The 24,181-nt window shown below is 37.5% G+C and overlaps 3 protein-coding genes across 8 annotated transcripts in view; 2 read left to right on the forward strand and 1 right to left on the reverse strand.

The window, feature by feature from the left end:
* Positions 1-680: 680 nt before the first annotated feature.
* LOC111221715 (ras-related protein rab7) lies at positions 681-10,253 on the forward strand. Of its 2 annotated transcripts, none has more exons than XM_022745233.1 (6): positions 681-1,052; positions 5,765-5,827; positions 7,169-7,295; positions 7,477-7,695; positions 8,557-8,685; positions 8,852-10,253. In XM_022745233.1, the coding sequence occupies exons 2-6, from the start codon at positions 5,775-5,777 to the stop codon at positions 8,945-8,947; spliced, it is 624 nt and encodes a 207-aa protein (XP_022600954.1). In that variant the 5' UTR covers positions 681-1,052; positions 5,765-5,774; the 3' UTR covers positions 8,948-10,253. The 2 variants fall into 2 exon arrangements, with proteins under 2 accessions (XP_022600954.1, XP_022600953.1); XM_022745232.1 differs by lacking the exon at positions 681-1,052 and adding an exon at positions 1,089-1,447.
* Positions 10,254-10,859: 606 nt separating this feature from the next.
* On the forward strand, positions 10,860-15,125 carry LOC111221950 (actin-related protein 2/3 complex subunit 4-like). The gene is made up of 6 exons (XM_022745552.1): positions 10,860-10,955; positions 13,305-13,423; positions 13,540-13,651; positions 13,768-13,863; positions 14,242-14,412; positions 14,615-15,125. The coding sequence occupies exons 1-6, from the start codon at positions 10,953-10,955 to the stop codon at positions 14,618-14,620; spliced, it is 507 nt and encodes a 168-aa protein (XP_022601273.1). The 5' UTR covers positions 10,860-10,952; the 3' UTR covers positions 14,621-15,125.
* Positions 15,126-15,148: 23 nt separating this feature from the next.
* Positions 15,149-24,181, reverse strand: part of LOC111221949 (6-phosphofructo-2-kinase/fructose-2,6-bisphosphatase 4-like) — a 26,581-nt gene continuing 17,548 nt past the window's right edge. For 4 of the 5 annotated variants that reach the window (XM_022745548.1, XM_022745546.1, XM_022745549.1 and 1 more), the window contains 8 exons: positions 20,314-20,435; positions 20,019-20,226; positions 19,734-19,880; positions 19,532-19,636; positions 19,314-19,443; positions 19,087-19,149; positions 18,774-18,838; positions 15,149-16,364 (listed from right to left, as the gene is read on the reverse strand). In XM_022745548.1, the coding sequence (XP_022601269.1) occupies positions 16,305-16,364; positions 18,774-18,838; positions 19,087-19,149; positions 19,314-19,443; positions 19,532-19,636; positions 19,734-19,880; positions 20,019-20,226; positions 20,314-20,435 (900 nt within the window). In that variant the 3' untranslated portion in view covers positions 15,149-16,304. Of the gene's footprint in view, positions 16,365-18,360; positions 18,481-18,773; positions 18,839-19,086; positions 19,150-19,313; positions 19,444-19,531; positions 19,637-19,733; positions 19,881-20,018; positions 20,227-20,313; positions 20,436-24,181 lie in introns of those variants that run through there. The other variant, XM_022745547.1, reaches the window with a different exon arrangement.

Genomic DNA, 24,181 nt, shown 5'->3' on the forward strand with positions numbered 1-24,181 from the left:
CTTTCGTATAAACATGGGCAGGGACCAAATAAAACTAAACTGTAAATCAATTCTTTCTAATCTTAAGATCATGATATACAATGCTGTGTAAAAGTCTTCGGCACTTAAGAATTTTAGATGATTCTCCATGGCGCAATACTATCAGTTATTGGTTCCGAATTCAGTCCACAATATGACAACGACCCCAAACACAGAGACAAGAAGAACAAGGAGGCCTGCAACAGAGGGGCTGGTCCCACATGAGCCCTGATTTTAACATCATTGTCTGTCTGCCTGGGCTCACATAGAGAGACAGAGGACACTGCAATAGCTTAATTCCACAAGAACTGCAGGCAGTTCTTCAACAACCTACCTGCCTCATACCTTGAAAAAACTGTTTGCAAGTGTACCAAGGAGAACTGCTGCTGTTTTAAAGGCAAAGGGTGGTCACACTAAATATTGATTTAATTTAGTGTTTTCTTTTTATTGCATTTTGTATGGAGTTAATTTATAAAACTTGTTTAATTTATAAAAATATATTTATCATGAAAGCATGGTGCCATACACTATAGACCAAAACTGCCAGTATTTCCGCAGAAACAATGCAGAATATTATTCAGTCTGTGATAAATATAACAGAAAGGTGTGATAGGTGGGCTGGGATCATTAATTAGCTGCGTCTGACGTAAGACGCAGGCGTTGTTTTGGATGAGGAAGTGAAAGGGGAAGAGAGAAGCTGGGGTAGCAGGTAGTTAGCTCGCTGGCAGGCAAGCCTTCAGACAAAGTGCCAAATTTACACACCAGTTTTAGATAATCTGCCTCGCCAGTTTACGACACGGGTTTTGTTAGTGTTCACGCAAAGGGCAACTAATTTTTCAAAAAATCTGAAAGGAGGCATTGCCAAATTAACGCTAGCTAACGAGTTGAGTGCCAGCGAGCTAGCTAGCTAGCTAGCTAACGTAACGCCTAGTTAGCCTCTGACGCTAACTGCTCTGAACAATAACAGCTAGTCAGCTTGCAGCCTGGTCCGGTACCGTCAACAAGTCTCCGCTCCGCTGTGGTACAAGCTGAAAGTAAGTTTTTGAGACGACAACAGTTTTGTCCGTATGTGTGGTATTTGCTCACTCATCATGCGCTCAGCGTCCTATTAACGCTAATGCTGCAACAGCTAACGTTAATGGTGGTGCAGTGTTTTTCGCGAAGCTCGTTGGCAAAAACAAGGCCGGCCTATGGCTCCTCTGGGTCCACTCCAACAAGGAAGGAGAACCGGGGAGACGAGGTCGGTCGGTCGGTCGGTCGAACAAAGCATCGTGAAAAAGGTGCCCCCCCTCCTTTATCAAACGTTGACAGTGGGAATATTGATTTCTCTAAATACGTTAGTTTTTATTTGGCGTTCATGTACACATAAGGAGGGGTGCGGGGGCCTTCACCTCAAAACTACCAGTTTTTGGATTAGTCATTCGCAAAGGTGGGTTTTGATAACATCTGTCGATGCTGGCAAGTGTCGACTTTTACACTTTTCCTCTGTCAACAATATGTGCCAGAGAAATGATGCATATCTCTGCGAACTGTTGCCAGGCAGACTGGACTTGTGTTGTGTTTTTCTGTGTGAAATAGTTTTTGTTTCGATTGTGACTCACGGTCACACAGGTACACGTCGTTCACTTTGTCTGTTTGATCAAATGCACTTGATTTAATCATGTGATGTCGCAACAACGCCTATTACTTGTATCAGCAAGCTTGCTGGGATTGAAAGTAGCCAGAGTTCTGTTGCTGTTCCAAACATAAAAGTCCTGTATTTATTATTGTTCTAGTACAAATGTTGTCTTACACTGTCATATAACTTTTCATTTATTTTTGCTTCTTTGGTTTTTAAAACCACACTTCTTTTATGGGACGCAGAGTATAAACACTGAGCTATGTCCCCCACTCAGTGATTTTGTCTTTAATGATTAATGGCAGTAGTTGACAACTGTTCCTGTAGCGCAAACAGCTAATCTCAGGTTACTTTACACTGAAGTTTCACTCTAAAGTACCTGCCTGGTAGTTTGGATCAGCTGTAATTTGAGTTTTGCTCATATCCCATGAGGTGGCATGAATTGGTCAATTCTTTAAATATAGATGTTCAGTACAACTTATTTTGTTAATATGGTTAACATGTCTGATTGCTCTAATGTGTTATTATTTTAAAGTTATTGACTCACTGAATTGACTTCCTTGGGCAAACTGAGCATCTGTTTATCACATGGGAATTGGTTAATCAGGAAACATGAAGATGACTTAACTTTATGACATGTGGAGATGGACAGAGCATTGAGAAACATTTGAACTCAGCTTTCCAAATCTATATTTAGTCTCAAGTTTGTTTGTGTCTGTTAGCATGCATGCACAATATCGGAGGTGATCTATGAAGTCCACCTGTTTGTGCCAGTGATTTACAGGCAGGGGGAAACTGTGTTGGGGCTTTTACTTTAGTCCAACACATGGCAGTTTTTAACACATTTCTCAACATGAATCCACACAGAGTTAGATTCTAACTCACTAGTACAGTGATCGAATCATTTAATGGCTAATTTGATGATGACAATTAAGAATGAAACAATTGTTTTGCTTCATGAGTTACCTCAATAATTTAAATTTATGGAACTGTGGGGGGGGGGGGGGTCAGACAGAGCAATTATGCAGCAGGCTCAGATACATAAGACGTAACACTATCAGGTGCCAGACAGAGTTGACAAATTATAATGTCTCAGGACCAAATATACTTTTGTAATACCTGTTCTCTCTGCAGCACTGCTGTAAAACATCAGATTTGTAAAATATTCTCATGCGCAATGGTGTAATAAAAACTTGCACAGTAATTTGAGCTGTTGCAAACTGCATGACATTGAGCAAACCACCCATGGCACATTGGCAGCACTGATTTCTGAATGCAGAATAAAAGCAAATATATTCATCCATACACAACAAATTATTTCACATAGACATAACCATTTGAACAGTAATTGATATTGTCTAAGTGCAATACCATCACAGATGTTTTTCTTTATCTGTTTTCAGTTTGTCACAAAGCACTGATATTAGTATCAGTGAAATCTGCTAGTTAATGTTGATGTTTTAATTAAATAAAATTAGGTGGTCAGTTTGGTGAGAGAGATCCACCTGATTTCATACTGAATATCCTCTCAGAGACCAAAATCCGCATTTAGGAATCACTGTCTAACGCTCTGCTCTTTGTCAAAGGTTTAAGGTCTGAGCTGAGTTTGTTCTGTAATCATGTGACTGTGGTGTAAGCACACCTAGACTTAAGTGATATGCTGTTGTTCATCCTTCTGTCAGCTAGTCTGTGCTTCACAGTATTGTAGTTACTGGAGTGCTGTACTTGTTCCATTTAGAAAGAATGCAGGTGTAGTTTTCCAGCTCCTGATGGGAACTGAAGTGTTTTATAGGCTTAGTTTTAGAATTCAGTGTATCCGTTGAATCATAATGTAAGTTTTTCATCTTTGAATCTTTAAAAAGATTAGTATTGTTTATGTTCTCTAATTGGGTTACACTAAAAGCCTGTTTGTGTTGGTGGATTGGCATGTCTGAAATGTCTTTTGTGACTTGTGACAATGGATAGGAAGTGAACAAGTTTCTGTTAAACCATTGTTTAACAGGTTTTTGTGCTTCACCAAAAACCAGTGGAAGTAATTTTGTTTCCACAAAACCAGTTACAGGACTGGTGATTAAAGACATGTTTGTGAACAAACTGCAAAGAATATCACAGTAATTGGCAATTATTTTGATTGTTAAAGAATCGTTTTAGTCATTTTCTTAAGCAAAAATGCCAATATTTGCTGGTTCCACTTCTCAAATGTGAGGATTTTATGCTTATCTTTGTTTTATTTGACAGCAAACTGAACATCTTTGGGACTTGGACAAAACATACATTTAAAAATTCCACTTTCAACTACTTCTTGACATTTTGTTGACAAAACAGTTAATCTATTAATAAAGAGAAAATGGGATCTTAATCAACAATGAAAATAATTGTTAGTTGCAGCCCTACATAACCATATATGTAATTGCCCTAAGTCACAGTTCAGATTGTTTTCATTGTTGTGAGGAAACACTCACAACACACATCATATTGTCATCAGACACCTGCTCCTGCTGCGGTTCTCACTGACAGTATGCACACCTACAATAGCCATTCTAGGTTTTTCCTCTTGTCAATAGCAATGTGCTGGAGTGTTTACTTGGCACAGATAAGACAAATGTGTGACAAAAGATAAAGAAGCCTCTTATGAAATCAAGGTTTATTTTAGTCTATTCGGTCTATTTCTGTGTGGATAACGTTTAGAGATAATCCCTCAAGACTGGAACATTTTTATTTTACTCTCCTGAAGTTTATTTTGTAATATGAGTTTCTGCCATGAAACGTCTTAATGTTTTTATCTTCCATGAAATCTTGCAAGGCAGGAACAATTCTGTAAATAGATAAAAGATGAAATGAATAATAGGAGGGATTAAAGAGGAGTCTCTATCATGTTCCATGTCTCAGACACCAATGATCAGGACAGTACCATAGCAAATCCTTTGTTTTACTTCAGCATTGTTAAGATCATAGTGATTGACCTAATGTCATATATGGCATCTTGGAACCGCTGATTTTAACATCAAAGAATTATATAATCTATTTCATTGCTCCTTCCTGGCATTTCTAAAATTGCATCGTCAACTTCCCCATATTTTGTCGAAACGTGGTTCAATGAAGCATCTCCCAGCTGCATTTACAAAATTTTAAAATGAATCACATTAGCAGAAAGGGGAGGGTACATGATTTTCATCATTTTCATGCATAAATGATTTTCACTCATTTATGCATTTGGCAATATCTCATATTTGCTTTTTTAATTTTGCCATTACTTACAGGAAATGATGCACTTCCCTGCTCACCGCATGCGAGCGTTCAGAATTTCCTAATGAACTACTACAACTACAGTTCTTGTTGAAAGAAATGTGACATTCTGCATGTCTGACTGAGTGACTCAAAACACAAGGACAACATGTATATTGCTAATTTTTTGGGAATACCAAAATTTTTTAATAATTACGTTTGAACACCAGAATTTTTTAATAATTATGTTTGAAGGCATTACATAGTGTGTTCACTTAAGTACATTTTCAGATTATTATTCATTTAAAAAATGACACCTGTGATACAATTACGTGTACATATGAAGATACAGACAATAAGGCTTTAAATAAATACACATGTACAGTATCCCTCAACCCATGTTGGGGTTGTGTATGCTGTTGTAAATGTTGGTCATTTATATCATTGTCTATGCTATGTTTGAACGTGTACAGAGATCAACACATGCTGTAGCAGGTTGTCTGCTCAGTGACAGCACTATCAGCAGAATATGTCAGATGTGCCGCTTGGTTTGGATAGTCAGTCCTCTGGGAGGTAACTTCCTGTGGAGTGTAAGAGGAAAAGAGAAAGAATGATGTGTTCCTCGTGATTTCCCCAACAGCTTAGACAGCACATGACTGGAATGAATGGTTTTCAAACCTGATTGGTCCATGTGCATAAAACTACACACACTAATTTGTAGACTTTTTCCAATGGCCATGTCTGCACAGAAACAGATTTACTTTTGTTTTGATTTTATTGACCCTCAACAATCAAAAAATGGTGATTAGGTTGTGACTTGCAATGAGTATGTCAGGAACGCATTGTTTAGTACCCTCTGTATGTTGAACTCTCTAAATGTTTTTGCTCTATGTCTTTCTGCAGCTGTGGAAAAATGACATCCAGGAAGAAAGTGCTGTTGAAAGTCATCATCCTGGGAGATTCTGGGTAAGTCACAACTTGGGATATTTCATGTCAAATCCTGCAACAAATCATCAATTAGTTATCCTCTAAAATAGTTTGGTGGGAAATACACCTAAATGCCAAGGTATTATTTTTGTTTTGAGTTGAATCTTCCTTTTAAATCAGTTTATATTAAGGTTACTTCCTTGTTGGCAAGAGTTAATTCTGTGCCATAAGCAGTCTCCAGGCAGAGTGAGTCCTCTGCTCTTTACTAATGCAGACCTACTGTTTGTGATCTGTGCTTCTTATCTGCAGACCTAACTTAATCACTGCCATTATTTTCTTGCTTGGTACTGCTCTGGGTTGTCTATGACAACCGATTATAAGTTGTTGTAATCAGTTCTGCGTATTTTATTTTAAGGACATTAATAAACATTGTGATAATAGATATCAGAGCTGGGTGATAGTGGAACAATCTAATATTTCTTAAATAATCACCTCTAGTGATAATGTGGCAATGTTTTGTCTGTGGCTGTTGGTTGTTTCCTACATTGAGTGCCATATGCTGAATTATGTTGCAAATTTACTTCAGAGTTAAAAATAAATTGTCTAAATATAATGGATAAGCATGTGTAAACATTCACTGTTCAGCTAAAACAGTAAAAATAAAGTGAGAAAATTGCATTTTTACTATATACAATCCATTTTACTATATGGCCAGCTGTCAAACAAGGAAAAGTGAACATTAAGCCACATCATAATATGAAACTACAATACTACACTACAATATCTGGTAATTTCTCAACATCTTTGTTTACCACATTATGAATCTGTTTGCATCTGTCTTGTATTATTACATGCAAATCAGGGTGGAAACTACTCCAGCCCAGTGTGTGGTGGAAATGCACCTGACATTGTTTGGTAACTGCCAAAAATTTCAGAAGAAGGGTAACCTATGCGCAAACATCTGTGCTGTCACCCACACAGATTATTCAGTGGTTGCACTGATCAGGGATCAGATTGATTTTGCTGGGCAATATGTGTTCTTATCCCCTTATGTGACAGGAATAATTATGGCTAATCCTTTAATTTCCACATCACTTCAGTGGCATTTATCACAGACTGCTTGCTAAAGAACTTGGGAGGTGGTTTGAGAAATTTTTGATATCACGTTTGTTATCTGACTTACTCAAGATGCAAGATGTGGTACAAATGGTAAATTGGATACCGATGACGTCCATATATCACCCATCTTTATATGAATGTAGGTAATTTAAATACTGCCTTTTTCATACTAGCTTTCATTAAAGTAGCAGCTTTTAGTTTTGCTGCTATTCTATTATCTACAGTATCTGTTACTCTGTTGTCTGTTCTCCTCTTGCTCAGTGTTGGAAAGACCTCCCTAATGAACCAGTATGTGAACAAGAAGTTTAGTAACCAGTACAAAGCGACAATAGGAGCAGACTTCCTGACCAAGGAGGTGATGGTGGACGACCGGCTTGTTACAATGCAGGTACGGCACAGTTACAACTTGAAGGCCTTCAACTTATGAAGAGGAATGAAACTGTAAATCATTATAGCATTTTCCAGCTCCTCGCCAGGGTGCCACAGTTTTTCATATTTGGAGCTGTCATTTTCTCTCTTCTGTAATCCTGTCCATTTACTAAACGTTTTGTCCCCTTTTACTTGCCTAGATCTGGGACACGGCTGGCCAGGAGAGGTTCCAGTCCTTGGGTGTTGCGTTCTACCGTGGAGCAGACTGCTGTGTGCTGGTGTTTGATGTGACTGCACCCAATACCTTCAAGACACTCGACAGCTGGAGGGATGAGTTTCTGATCCAGGCCAGCCCCCGAGATCCTGAGAACTTCCCCTTTGTGGTGCTAGGCAACAAGATTGACTTGGAGAATAGACAGGTTGGTATTAGTGGTTAGTGGATGCCTCCATGATAATCTAATTTTAAATCATTACCCATCCCACATTTTAGAGTGTCCAAATGTTAGGTCCCTAGACACTAAGGCCCAGTTCCTGTGGATATGTTTCAGCTACATTGATGGTTTTGAGGCCGAGTGCTTTTGAAACACATCTAGCTGTACAGCAGTACTAGGACTGTTGCTCTTATGCTGCTGTTTTTAAGTAGCCCTCAAAGACTTGATGATCACTTCATGATACACCAAATGCCTCAGTGCAAGTGCACATGGGCTCAAACAGCTGAAAGAGGAATAACAGACCTGGAATTTTTTTAACTGGGCAGAGGTTATTTGTGTGGCAGCTGCAAGGCTCATATTTCACATGTAAGGTAATAAAGGATGGTGTCGCTCACCATGGCTTAAATATGGCTTTAAAATATCAGTAAAGTTGTTTGATCTCACCAGAAGCCAACAAATCAACATTATGATCATGATCCAATTAAATTTGTTTTGGACAGCTTTTTTTCTGTTTAATATTTTGGACTTGGAACTCTGACCCAAAGTTAGAGCCTTGACCCCTTGCAGACATGCATCAGTCTTCAAAGTCGTAAAGAACAGACATTGGAACAAGGCTCATTACCATTAAGTGATATTGCACGTAATAGTAATCCATCTTTATATGCTTTGTTGACCTTGACCTATAATGGTCCTAACCCATTTTACTAAAACATGAAAGTACTACAAAATATGCAAAATAACATTTAGTTTAATATTCAAACCTTTATAAAAAAGTTTATTTTTGTTTAACACATCTCTACAAATTTAAGCTCACCTTACTGACCAATCTTTTCCTCTTCATACACACAGGTAACCACCAAAAGGGCTCAGGCTTGGTGTCAGAGTAAGAACAACATCCCCTACTTTGAGACCAGCGCCAAAGAAGCCATAAATGTAGAACAGGCATTCCAAACAATTGCACGTAACGCCCTCAAACAGGTGAGTCACAGTTGCTTGAAATGAAAATGAAAGGGAGTGGAGACGTGTGCTTTGTGATTGTCAAATGTCAGTGCAGTTTTTGTACAACCATGATAGGTGAATGTTGTCAAAGCTATTGGTTTTGTGTTTTCCTACACTGACTATTTTCTGTCTTGATCCCTCACAGGAGACAGAGGTGGAGTTGTATAATGAATTCCCAGAGCCCATTAAACTGGATAGGAATGACAGAGCTAAGCCTTCAGCAGAAAGCTGCAGCTGCTAAAGGACAACTTGGACCATCTCTCTTGGCTTTCTGAACCACCCTGTCACCGGTTACATCACCTGCACCTTGCCCCGAGGGAAAGGACTTCCCTATTGGTCTTCCTCCTTCACACCACTGTTCATTCCATCGTCACAACCCTTCACAAAGTACGCTGCACATGGATGTACCCCTCCCCCCATTTAGTACACAAATTAATACACTAGCGTACTCTTTGCTGACAAATCCAGTGCCCAAAGATCACACAAGAGAAGAATGACACCTCTTCTGACCTCACAGTCCCTGACTTGATAGTGAGTGATCTCCTGTCTTGCCCACCCACTGTTGCCCCCGACTTTCACACCGAGGGGGCAAGATGGAGCCATGTTCAAAGAGTGCAATTGGGAACTCTAGATGGACTGGCTAATGCTCTGTAATCTGAGACGACGTTGGCTAATGTCAGCATCCCAAGTATCTTATTTTCACTTTCTGTTTTCTGTTTGCTTTCCATCGCCTATCTGTCAGGAAATAATCGAGTTGAACTATATATATAAATATATATATTTTAATTGGCTGATGCTATTTCTCAAGCCAATCTGAAACACATACATGTTTTTTTTGCACTTTCTTTTTATGTTTTTGCCTTTAAATGTTATAGAGGGATGACTGATTTTGGACAACATCAGCTACCACACACCTTTTGGTAAGCTTCAAATTATACCTACTCGCTTGTTTTCCCTGCCAAATATATCCTGAGAATCTGTCAAACAGTGATTGTTTTGCCTTTTCCCTTCAAGGTTGTGTGCTAATGGGTCTATAACTGCCTCACAATGCAGAAGAAATGTTCCGAAGTAGACATTAAGTAAAAGCTGATAACGCAGTCACAGTGTAAAACATGGATTAATTCTTGATATATTAATATTTGCCTTTTATGTAACATTACTTGTACTGCTACTATTACTGCTGTATGTGTTACGTCCTACATCAGACATCTTTCAATGGTATGGAATTACAATATGTGTCACCAACACAGCATACACCTGTCTTCTGTCATGTCTTTGTTATTGCTGTTCTCTCTATCTGCTTGTAGCTCAGGTTGGCTAAGTACTTAATATTTTTAACGGATTGTGTATTACAGTGTATAGATGGTAAAGGTAAAAGGCGGATTGGTTTAACTGAAATGGATGTTCTCTCTTTCCATTTAAAGAAAAGATCCAACTTTTTGCCCTGGTATTACTCCTCCTTATAGAAAAAAAAATCACTGCGATGCCAATGATGTTGTAAAAGAAAATTGGGATGTCAAATAATAAAACTCTTGAATATATCAATGGTCTAGCATTATGTGTCTCAGTTTCTGTTTTCTTTGGTTAAACTCTGACATTTTCTTCAGTTTCAAGTATTGTCAAGTAGGAGTTGTGTGATTTGTGCATTCTGCTTGGGTGAGCTGCACTGTTTGAATAACCTGGTAAGTGCTCCCACACGTCATTTTGGTTGTGGAGGGAAAATTCTTTGTGTGTGTGTGTGTGTCCCACAAACAGTCAAATCTGTACATATTCAGTAAATCAGTACACAAGGGTTCAAACTTCATCTTAGGCTACAAAGTCCTTAAGGCACACCACCAAATCCAAAACTGAAAAATCTCCCATCTCAACATTATTCAGTTATTAATTTCATAAGAATTTGATTATGAGAAAGTCTAGTACAGAAACAGATTGAAAAATTAAGTAGCCTGTTAAATATGTATAAAGGTAGATTGGTTCAGCATGTTCGATGACCTTATTGTATGTTGAGGAATCTACATGAATTGTTCTACCATTTTCTTTGAAGTGTAATCACATGAATTGTAGACTGATAGTATTTGCTGCTTATAGATAACCTTTTGTAATTTTGGTGTTTTTTTTCCGCAGCTTGATAACCGTGCCACTGCAGCTGCAGCTCGGAGGCAGAGCGGAGTTCCGGTATGTTCACGGAAAAAGCCCTGACAAGTGTAGCTGCTTCCGCCTTTAGCCGCCTCTCCTGAAACAGAGAAATGGTAAGAGAAATTGGATATAAGCTCATAAACTGACAGAGTTTAAAGCTACAAACATCAAACCTTGTCGATATTACGCTTTTATCACTCGTCAACCAGCCCTGCGTCCGCGTAGGGAGGCGCAGCTCGTGTTTTCCCACGGGTTTCATTTGGACTAGCTAAGCAGGTAGTTAGCTAACAGGCTAACGTTAATTTCCTTGCTAAGAGAAACAATCGAATTCATGTAATTCTACTGCGTTATATAAAGCGATGGAATCCCTGATAGAGTATTATTGTTGTGACGTACAAGGTTGGTTGTAGCACTTAAGTAAAGCTTTGTTGCTAAGTAATATAGAATGTTAACTACAATGGTGGACAATGAAAGATACTAGTGAACTGTGACTGCTGCTGCTGGTACCAGCTGGACTAATGATGTTAATGATAATGGAATCTGAGCATGTGTCGCTGCTTTGTTCCTCAGCTTTGAAAAAATCTTCACTGCTAAATTATAATTTGTTGACACACACGAACACTTTTTACAATTCTGTCAGTGTTTCCTGTCATTCTCTTGTTGTAGTGTGACACTGATGCAAGGTTTTGGGTGTATACAGTTAGGTCTAAGGGTAGAGTGCTGAGCAGCATCAAGTCTGAAAAAGCCAGGCCATACTTAGCTTCGTGAGGCCAGTATACATTTTTGTGAATTAAAAATAAAGAAACAAACCATCCATTAAGTCTTTTATATTAATACACAGCAAATATTTTGGATCCCTACATTTGGTTGTCAAAAATTGAATATTGAGCATATAGTATTCAAAAAATTAACCTGTCATCAGTTTTTCAAAAGACATGTTATTTGCAGCCAGGTGTCTGTAGCCAACAATGATATTTGTATTTGGGGCACAAATAGCCAATGTGGCTATTTACACCTGGGTGTATATAGCAGGCCAGATGCAAGCACCCAGAAGCCTGTACTAAGAAGCAAGTTCAATATTCCCAGGATATTTTTTCATTATTTGGCTTAACTGAACCTAACATTGGTCGTCCTGGATAACCTGTACTACGAAGCTGGGTATCAACTGGCTTATTTAATCCTTGGTTTTCCTATCTGGCTATGAGCACGTTCATGTGAAAGAGGCTATTGTTGTAAATCATAAGCAACATTATCAGATCCATGAATAAAGCACCTAATATAATATGAGAGGAAACACTGATACCTGCAGGTAAATTTGGTTATACCGACATCCAAAGTGATATTCATCAAGGTGAAATGTAAATGATATGATCATATGACTAGAATAATTAATAATTTGTCTGATGATGAACAAACTATTGTGAATATGTGATGCAGATAAAACATTTTTTTTAAAGTAATGTCATACTGTTGCTACTGCCAAAGCAAAGAGAGAAGTAGTTGGGGACTGGTCAATCGGACTGAAGTATTCATTTTTAATCATAGAAAACATTTAAATTTATGTGAATAATTTTTCTAATAAAAGATATCAGAAGGTTTAGTGTTTATTTCCATTTCATCACAAAGTCTCCTAATGTTGTTCTGAGCTCCTGTGAACAGTGTTTTATTGTGGTATCAAATTTGATATCAAGAATTGTGGTATTTCATTGATATTGGTAAACTGGGCAGGTTTTGATCTAATCCCCTGGAGCATGTTAGGAGTTCAACATAAGTCAGCATGGTGATTTAAACCAGTAAGAAGTGAACCACTTTCATAACCCTGAAAACTCAGGGTTAAACCGGAAGTTGCCTCACTAACGTCAAATCCTGCTTCATAGTACAGGCCTCTGGTGTCCGTCGCCAACAACGCTATTTGCACCCAAGTGGTTGTAGCCGACATGTCATTACATGTAATATGAACAAGAAAAGGTCTTTGTACATGTATTAAAGATCTTTAGAAATTTGCCCTCTCACAAGGCTCAGCTTAAAGGCATGCCATTACAACTGTAAGGTAATTTGAATAAAGATACTCATTTATAACCCATTCAGTTAAACCCTGTGTGACATGTTGTGGCTTAACCTGTGCAGTTTGAGTACATTTATGTTTACTGTATACTACTTGAATTCATCACATTTTTCATATCAAGACCAGTTTCATAGCATCAAGGAGTCCAGGCTCATTAAGATTAACTACAAGTTGTGTCATGTGCAGACCCAACAGAAACCACCAGGTCGAGACTCAAGACAGCTTAAGACCTTAGGCAATGTTATCAGATAAAGTGAAACCAGGAAAGTTTGTGTCAAAAACTTGTTGATCCACAGGACCTTTCTCAAGTCAGTCCTCGTTTCACCTGCCTGTAGATTCAGATGCACTCTCCTTGAGGAATGATTCTCATCTACTCTTCTTCACTTTCCTTCCTCAGACGGCAACCTTGCGTCCATATCTCAATGCGGTGCGTGCCACTCTGCAGGCCGCCCTCTGTCTGGAAAATTTCTCTTCACAAGTAGTGGAGAGACACAACAAGCCAGAGGTGGAAGTGCGGTGAGTTTGTCTTCATAGCTCTGAGTGCCACTTTGGAGTTATTAAAACCAAGCAGTACATTAAGCCAGAGTTAAATTTAAAATCTGAACTAATTGTTCGTTTCTGCCCACTTCCAGGAGTAGTAAAGAACTGCTCCTGCAGCCTGTGATAATCAGCCGTAATGACAAGGAGAAGGTTCTGATCGAGGGCTCCATCAACTCCGTCAGAGTCAGCATCGCTGTCAAGCAGGTCAGTCAGACTCAACAGATGATGACAGTAATTGGTGATTAATATAATAAAACGCAAAGATTAGAATTGTATCTGCAACACTGACAACTATTTACCTCAATTTGCTGCTCCTGCAGGCAGATGAGATTGAGAAGATTCTGTGCCACAAGTTCATGCGCTTCATGATGATGAGAGCAGAGAACTTCTTCATCCTGAGGCGGAAGCCAGTGGAGGTACGTGGACATTAAAAAATGGGTCTGCCAAATTTACAGGTCTTTGTAATGTCCCGAATGACCTGGAATGGTTAGAGCTCTTGAATGCTCCTTGAATATTCCAGTCAGTGGAGGCAGCAGAATATTTTTTTTTTAAAATTTGAGTGAAAGTCAGTGGTGGTTGTTAATTTATCATAAAGCCACAAATGTTGCCGTCTTTGTTGTTGTTTGTTTGGTCATTAAATCAAACACCCAGGAAATGCCCTGGAAAATGATTTGTTGCAAATAGTGGGAACGGTGACGTATTTATGTCAGTTATTGCTACCATTTAAAGTTTAAAACGGTTGGTGTGACGACTGGATCTTTAACAACTCAACTTGTCATCCATCTTTTTTGCAGGGCTATGACATCAGTTTTCTCATCACCAACTTCCACACAGAGCAGATGTACAAACACAAACTGGTGGACTTTGTTATTCATTTCATGGAGGAAATTGACAAGGAGATCAGTGAAATGAAGCTGTCTGTCAATGCCAGGGCTCGTATTGTCGCTGAAGAGTTTCTCAAAAATGTAAGTTGTTTTTCTATATTTTTTATTCTTTTTATTTTACATTTGTTTTAGTGTGACCAAGTAGTTTGTGTTCACTTTACTGCTTATTGCTAAAATAGTTTTTAATATGGAAAGTTTATTATGGTTATATTATTAATGTTATATAATTAATTTGTCTTAGGTCTTTTGTAGCTTATACATTGTGTTTGTTTTACTCTTGCAGTTCTGAGAGAGTGAAGTACATTCCTTTTGCAATCTGGCCATCACTGTGGAGTGTGCACATCACAGGGCAGAGACGAGACAAAACCCTGACAGCCAAGAGAAGTTAAGAAGTACTGGCCAATGAGGTTTTACCCTTTAACCTTAAAATACCCCTGTGCTCAAAAATATTGATGTTTGTATATAATGAATATTCACACAAGACATTACTATCTGCCTTTAGAACATTAGAAGAAGTCAGGGCAGGTCCTTAAAAAACATTTGTAATCAGTATTAATGAGCACAGGGTAATATGAAAGTTTTTCAGATAATTTAATTTTTTTTAAATATATATATATATTATATGCACATAAATTCCATTTTGCTATGTTTTGTTACAACAGACCTTAAACCATGAAGGCAATCAACTAATACATGTTTATTGTTTTAGTACACAGAGTAGAACCTATTGTAGATGGATAATAAAAATAAATATACTTGCTGGCCGTGAAGATGAATAAAAGCATTATCCTTTGTATTTTAGTATATTTTTCTTTTCTTTTTTTTGTGGTTTTTTTAAAGTTATGAAGCAAAAACAGCAGCTCTGTCTTTCCCCTAAACATTGCAGGTTTATTGAGATTTTGACAGCTGAAGACAAACAAGGCATTTAGAATTAGATTTTCATTACAATTATATACAATATCAAATGCATAATATTACAGAAATTGTACAGAGTTCTCAAAAAATTAACATACCGTATAATACATGTCAATTTTCACATAAAACTTACATCAAACTAACATGCATGTACAGTTTGCACAGTACCTTATTTTAATCTCCACAAATAAAACCAGGTATTAATTTGAATGATGAAGTCATTCTTCAGCCTTACAGTTCCTTTTTAAGTTTCACTCTTAAGACAGAAGCATAGCATTTCACTGATCTCTTAAAAACTGAAACCCCACAAAGTTCACATCCATAATCTGTTTGGATTTTGAATTACAGAGCATGAGCTACATTTAACAGAAAAAGTGTCTGTTGCATTTACAATACTATTTTTTAAACCTTTGTGGTGTTTTCGTGGGACTCTGTGGTGTAAGAATTTTATCTTCATCTCTGGAATGTTTTAAGAATCATTTTAAAATCTGTTTACTCAAGCTGGCCATTTTTTTCTTTTTAAATAATCAACAACCATAAAAGGAAAACAAAATTAAGATATTCATTTGTATGTGTTCACAGCAGTCAGGGATATTGGACTTTCATCGAGGGTATTTTAACTTATGTAGCTACAGTCTCCTCACAGTCTTTTTATGGTTATGATACATGTTTTTCATACAAGAAAAACATTTTCAAAAACACTGGAAGCAAATGGCAATATACATGGTGCACAACATACAGTGGATATTAAATGTAATCATGGAAAAAGACGGTGAAAGTTAAGGGAATGTTACAGCAATAACAGTAAACCCACATATCAAAAATATTGGCATTTTTGAGCTACAGTAACGGTACAGTTCACAACAAACAGACGTATAAAAATGGATTATATTTCGTGAAAGTGCTTTATAGTTGGAGTCTGGGATGATACTTATTTCTCCAGAGCAGTGAAGTAGCTACCATTGTAGGCAGTTCAACCGCACAGTTCCCATAATGCTGTTCAGAGGCCCTAACCGAAAGTCGGATGAGGTCTTGGCTGGAACAGGAAGTGCAGGAGATTAGAAGTGAGCTGGGACTGTTTGCAGAGCGTCTTCTGTGCTGCGCTGGACATTCACATTCTGAAACAGTGATAAGAGAGGAAAGGACTGAGTTATAGTCCTTACTTATCTGACATCTACAAATTGACTTTTGTTCATTGAGCAATCCCTTGATATACATATCTTCATGAACAGCAATTAACAGTAAAATTATGTCTAGATTTATGAAGTGGAGTATATGAATGGAATTTGGAATGGGTTGCAACTAAAATATTTTTGAATAGTTTTTAGTTGTAAAACAAAACTTTTGATAATAGATTATTGAAGACATCAAAAGATGGGAGTCCTTTAAACCACAAAACCAAATGATAAATCTTGAAAGAACAGACATTTTTAGAAGTAAGAGGCAAAATTTAAGTGAGCATGTTATTGTAGACAGCAATTTATACATTTCTACAAATTTTAGTCTGTTGTAAAAGGACAGTCTAGCTCATATGAACCATGAAATTGGTTCTGCTTGATGTGAGCATTCCTCCTGTTAATACTGGCCATTAAAATATCCCTTCCTAATGTGCTTTCAGTGTTCTACAAATATATTCAAAAGCTTCTGAAGGTAACACGAGTCCTCAGCAGTCTGAATTAGACAAAAATGAAATGGGTATCATCTAAAGTCTTTCTAGAATGAAATTCCCTCTTTGCGTTTCTATAGACAGAACCTATGGACACCGAACTGCTGTTACAAAAGACTTGAAAATGTTCTGCTTACGATTTTTCACTCAGATGTTTTTTTTTTTTTTGTTTTTTTTTTTAAAAGGACTCCGAAACCATGACCATGTTTTAATGTCTTCAATAATCCACTTTTAAAAAAGGGTTGTTTTCGAAACTTTGTATTACTTTAAAAAAAAAAAAATCCACAAGTTCTGTTATATACTCCAGTTTTTGTCCCAGTGTTCACATGTGCACCTGACTGTTGTTTTACAACAGACGATCCTATCCTTTAAAGCTTTACTAAGAAACACTCTTTCAGTGTCCTACTCAAACCCCCTTTGAAATTTGTCCTGTGAATGTGTACACACTCTCGATAGTCATTATCTGATTGCAATGCATCTTTGACAAAACAACGGATCACTGTTTTCACCAGAAAAAAGTAACAGGAGAAAGTGACTGTTTTTTTTCCCAATTTGGACATTTATATTTACAATAATTAAACCTTGACAAACACCACAACATGAAAAAAGTTACATTTGATTAAATAATTCAAGCATTTGATTTAACCAACACCATCACTGATGATTTCATAATAGATGGTGTAAAAAGACAGGATTTTGGTAAGCATTCCAGATTACCCTTCACATTTAAACAGAAAACAAGTGTTGACATAGAGACAAAATTTAGCTTAAAACAAGAACTGTTATGAAAATTATATTGTGCATCATTGTATATGAGGTTTAATGCGTTTTTCACATTTGTCTTTTCTGCACATAAGTTTGAAAATTTTATATAGCAAATATATAGCATACATGGAAATGGCTTAATGTTAATACAAAACACAATTGGGGCAACATTCATTATTTAAAAAAAAAAAAAAAAGCATAATGTTAAATTCTAGATGGTGTTTAAAGACAGATTTGAAAACAACATTAATGTAATGTGCTTCATGTTCTCATTCATAGTATTTGTACCACCACACACAGTCGCCTTTCTACACTTGTGAGGACCCTTTGCTATAATGCAATCCCTAGCCTGACCACAGCCATACCCCTAACCTTAACATAATTCTTCCCCTAACCTTAAAACCAAGTCTAAACCTTCAAACTGTCCTTTTCAGTAGTGAGCATCAGCCAAAAAGTCGTCACAGTGCTCTTAAGGTCTAAAAGTCAAACAGGTACAAAAATAGACGTGTACAAACACACAACACACACAGCTAAGTGATTTATCCTGAAACTGGATTCCAGTTATGTAGTGCCTACAAATTTGGAAAAAACAAAAATACAAAAACAGCAAGATACCGTCCATTTCTGATCCCACTAAGAGATAAAAATGAAACAACACAAAAAGTCAGGATGGAGGGAGGGAGGGAGGGAGGGAGGGAGGAGTGTCATTGTTATGTGATGTCACAGTTGTCTTGGTGGCCCTCAGGGATCACTGGTGGACGGAGACTGAACACGGCTTCCTCTGTGTGAAAGATTTACATTCTCTGTGCAATAAGAAGAAAGGGACGGATCAGCACTGACTGCAGGGCCTGTTTCAGGAGGGCGATGCAGGTAATAAAGGGTGGAAGACATAATGTGCCTCTCCTTAAATCATAATATAAAGTCTCACATTGCTTCTATGCATACAGTGTTTTCTGCGAGACGTTCTCTGACTGAATCTGAGGTCACAGATGAGGTTGTCTTGAAAATGCAGTGAGGTTAATCACCCCTGAAGTGGATTCAAGTTGTCTACATCATCTGCCGAGAAACATTTCTATGTGCTGCCTTGGTCACCTACCTCTGGTCTGTCTCTGTGAGTGTTTACAGCTTCCACGCCTAAAGAGACAGACTCCACTTTACATCCTAAGTGAGAGCAAACAAAACAAAAAATTATTACTAATTAGATCCAGTGGAGATAAATCTTTTCTTATGTTAAAATGTCTGACTCCAGGTAGAACTACAAACAAGATTATTATAAAACAAAACATAAAATTAACACTTTTTTGTTTCATGTGATGTAGTACAGCAATAAAACATGGATAGAATACTGGTGAAAGTTAACATACAGTTAATATATGACTAGAGAAGATTAGAAAGATTATATAACTCACCATAAGCCATGGGGGTCAACTTCAGCACAGTGTGCAAAGGGCACTTAAGATAAGGCAACTCGTCTGTGAAGGCAGAGATAGAAAGGTCTTGAGGTTAAGTGAACGGGAAGGGAAAACATAATGCCTCTGGTCACAGCTGGCATGGAAGCATAGAAACTAGCCTGATGAATACTGTGAATTGGCAAAAAAAAAAAAACTAACTATGTACATATTAAAGTCCTTCATACCTGCAGTCTTGTCCAGGAAATATGCAAGAAGACAGCGCATCACAGCTTGGTGACAAATGACTAGAACATTCTCCTGTCTTTCCAGCTCCATGATCACAGGCTCCAGTCGCTGCACCAGGTCTTCATATGACTGAGAATCACAGACCCATCAACACACAGTTGTAAAGACAGAAACAAGAAAAATAACAATGAGCTATGTGAAAGAATCATGTTCTCACCTCTCCTTTTGGATAGCGGTAGCGGTACTTGTCTTGGTCTCTCAGTGCAAACTCCAGAGGGTAATGCTCTTGAATCTCCTCATACATCATTTCCTCACACACACCCTTTGTAAAGATGGGAGAAGATGTCTTTAACTTGAGTACACAAATGCTTTAAAAGTGCTGCTGTATTCACTTCTCACAAACACAGAAATCAACATACAGCGTCTATTTCGTTGAGATACTTCCATTGTTCGTATGGCACTCCTAGGCACTCTGCTGTCTGTATTGTCCTCTTCATCTGGCTGGTCCACACCTTCAGATCTTTGATATTCTGTTCCTGGATGAATTTCCTCAGACTTCTGGCAAACTAGAAGACAGAAGAGCAAATATACATGAAATCCACCCAATACAAATAGTGATGTCTCTTTAAATACATCCATAGTGATATATCTGTTTGACTATGTTAAACTCATGCGCTACTTATGCCAACTACACGAACACACACCTCTTTTCCTCTCGTAGACAAGCCAGAGTCTCCTCCGATGCGTCCCATGATGTTGAGGTCACTCTCACCGTGGCGACACAGGTAGATAGAGCGCGGTGTAATGTGGATGTTCATCAGGTAGTAGACAATTCGGCTTTGGATGTGGTCAAGAACACGGTTCACCAGGTAACGATGGCCCACATCCATGATTTTTATGTAGGACAGGTCCCTGGAGCAAGAAGGTCAGTCAACTGCTATCTGCGATCTTGATGAGCTAACTTATTCTACTCACAATGACATTTTTATGTGTCCTCACCTGTCCAGAACCTCGTCCAGCGGCTGATAGGAGGACTCATAACACTTGATTCTCTTCATGAAGTCCTCAATGGCCTCCTCTGTGTTGCAGTCAATATAGTCTGGGCTGCCCAACTTCACTTGCTCCAAAGAGAGAAATTACAGGAAAAGGATGTGAGCAGAGAAAAGATACAGCTACCCTGGTTCTGTCCAAAGTGAAATAAAATACCTATCAGCACCTTTAAAGCTTATTAGGTGATTGCAAGGGCGTAGGTTTGCATAAGACATGCACATTAAGTTAACTGGGGACTGTAATGCCTTACTATACAATGACCTTTTATACTTATTACACTATGACCTTTTTTTATGCCTTACTATACTTTGATGTTTTTATGCCTTACTATACTCTGATGTTTTTATGACATTTTATACCTTACTATACTATGACGTTTGTTACACGCGGCTCTGGGGTTTTGTTTTGCTCTCTCCCTTGCTCTTCCCCGCTCTCTCTCTTTACCTGTCTCTCCAGGCACACCTACTGACAGCTGCAGTCAATCCTGCCCTAACAATAAAAGGAGGGACCTGAGGAGCGGAGCAGCCTGCTCTCACAGTTGCCATCTTCCTGTCAAGCGCTGGGGAGGGGAATCTCCTCCCAACTTGATCCCTGTTCTCCAGCCTGGGCCAGAGTGTTGTTTTTTGTTGTTTTTGTTTCTTATTTGAAGTATGGGGTTGGAGATCACTGGTAGTTCAGTTATCGGTTTTTGTTCATGTTTTAGGTTAGTTTGAGTTAGTCAAGTTAGAGGGGAGTTGCTGAGTGCAAAGGCCCATGGCGCGGCTGGCTCAGCGGCCTCCCCATCTTTTGTTCTGTTTGGCCGGGATCCCTACCTCTCTTTTGTTTCCTTTAGATGTGTAAAGTACTTTACAGTTTTGCTGTGTTTGAAATAAACTTATTTCTTGGCAACCACTTTCTGGCGTCCTTCTACATGTTCCTGTCTCCAGTTTGTGCCAGTTAGTTAAATAATAGGGAGATTGTAACAACGTTTTTTTGCTTTACTATACCTTGACTTTTTATGGCTTACTTTACTATGACGTTTTTCATGACGTTTTATGGCTTACTATACTATGACTTTTTTATGCCTTACTATACTATGAAGTTTTTATGCCTTGTATACTATAGTGTTTTTTGATGTTTTTATGCCTTTTATGATGTTTTCATGACGTTCTATGCCTCACTATAATATGCTGTTTATGACTTACTATACTATGACGTTTGTTACGTATGGCTCCAGGGTTTTGTTTTGCTCTCTCCCTCGCTCTCTCTCTTTACCTGTCTCTCCAGGCACACCTACTGACAGCTGCAGTCAATCCTGCCCTAACAATAAAAGGAGGGACCTGAGGAGCGGAGCAGCCTGCTCTCACAGTTGCCATCTATCTGTCAAGCGCTGGGGAGGGGAATCTCATCCCAACTTGATCCCTGTTCTTCAGCTGTGGCAAGAGTGTTTTTTGTTGTTTTTGTTTCTTATTTGAAGTATGGGGTTGGAGATCACTGGTAGTTCAGTTATCGGTTTTTGTTCATGTTTTAGGTTAGTTTGAGTTAGTCAAGTTAGAGGGGAGTCGCTGAGTGCAATGGCCCATGGTGCGGCTGGCTCAGCGGCCTCCCCATCTTTTGTTCTTTTTGGCCGGGATCTCTACCTCTCTTTTGTTTCCTTTAGTTGTGTAAAGTACTTTACAATTTTGCTATGTTTGAAATAAACTTATTTCTTGGCAACCACTTTCTGGCGTCCTTCTATATGTTCCAGCCTCCAGTTTGAGCCTGTTGGATTGGTAATAGGGAGATTGTAACAGCATATTTATGCCTTACTAAACCATGACTTTTTATGCCTTAATATGCTATGACATTTTTTGACATTTTTATGTCTTACTATACAATGATGTTTTTTGACATTTTATACCTTACTATACTATGACTTTTTCATGCCTTACTATACTATGTTTTTTTGACCTTTTATGCCATACTAAACTGATGTATTTATGAAGTTTTATGCCTTACTACAGTAAGACGTCTTTATGCCTTACTATGACGTTTTTATGACATTTTATGACTTAGTATACTGTGACGTTTTCATTATATTTCATGCCTTACTATACCATGACGTTTAGATACCATACTATACTATGATATTTTTTGACGTTTTATACCATACTATACTATGACGTTTTTTTTTGCATTTTTATGCCATACTACACTATGTTGTTTTGTTCTTTACCATCCTATGATGTTTTTTTGAGGTTTTATGCCATACTATACTATGACGTTTTTCGACATATTTATGCCTTACTATACTGTGTCGTTTTATTCCTTACCATACTATGACATTTTTATGATATTTTTATGCCATACTATACTATGATGTTTTTTGATGTTTTATGCCATAATACACTATGACGTTTTTTGGCATCTTTATACCTTACTATACTATGTTTTTTTTGGCATTTTTATGCCATACTATACTAGTAAATTTTTTCACATTTTATGCCCTACTATACTATTAAATTTTTTGGCATTTTTGTGCCATACTATACTATGTCGTCTTATGCTTTATCATACTATGATGTTTTTATGACCTTTTATGCCTTAATATACAGTAATGTTTTTTTTCAACATTTTATGCCATACTATACTATGACGTTTTTTGGCATCTTTATACCTTACTATACTATGTTTTTTTGACCTTTTATGCCATACTACACTATGACGTTTTTTGGCATCTTTATACCTTACTATACTATGTTTTTTTGACCTTTTATGCCATACTACACTATGACGTTTTTTGGCATCTTTATACCTTACTATACTATGTTTTTTTGACCTTTTATGCCATACTACACTATGACGTTTTTTGGCATCTTTATACCTTACTATACTATGTTTTTTTGACCTTTTATGCCATACTACACTATGACGTTTTTTGGCATCTTTATACCTTACTATACTATGTTTTTTTGACCTTTTATGCCATACTACACTATGACGTTTTTTGGCATCTTTATACCTTACTATACTATGTTTTTTTGACCTTTTATGCCATACTACACTATGACGTTTTTTGGCATCTTTATACCTTACTATACTATGTTTTTTTGACCTTTTATGCCATACTACACTATGACGTTTTTTGGCATCTTTATACCTTACTATACTATGTTTTTTTGACCTTTTATGCCATACTACACTATGACGTTTTTTGGCATCTTTATACCTTACTATACTATGTTTTTTTGACCTTTTATGCCATACTACACTATGACGTTTTTTGGCATCTTTATACCTTACTATACTATGTTTTTTTGACCTTTTATGCCATACTACACTATGACGTTTTTTGACATTTTTGTGCCATACTATACTATGACGTTGTTTGATATTTTTATGCCTTACTATACCGTATCGTTTTATTCCTTACCATACTATGATGTTTATATGACCTTTTATGCATTAATATACTATGATGTTTTTTTGATGTTTTATGCCATACTATACTATGACGTTTTTTGACATTTTTGTGCCATACTATACTATGACGTTTTTCAGCATTTTTATGCCTTACTATACTGTATTGTTTTATTCCTTACGATACTATAACGTTTATAACAGCTTTTATGCATTAATATACTATGATGTTTTTTGGCGGTTTGATGCCATACTATACTATGACGTTTTTCAGCATTTTTATGGCATACTACACTATGACGTTTTTTGACATTTTTATGCCTTACTATACTGTATCGTTTTATTCCTTACCATACTATGATGTTTATATGACCTTTTATGCATTAATATACTATGATGTTTTTTGATGTTTTATGCCATACTATACTATGACGTTTTT

Source organism: Seriola dumerili, unplaced genomic scaffold (genome assembly GCF_002260705.1).
Source record: "Seriola dumerili isolate Sdu_G_001 unplaced genomic scaffold, Sdu_1.0 BDQW01000088.1, whole genome shotgun sequence".
Taxonomy (NCBI): Eukaryota; Metazoa; Chordata; class Actinopteri; order Carangiformes; family Carangidae; genus Seriola; species Seriola dumerili.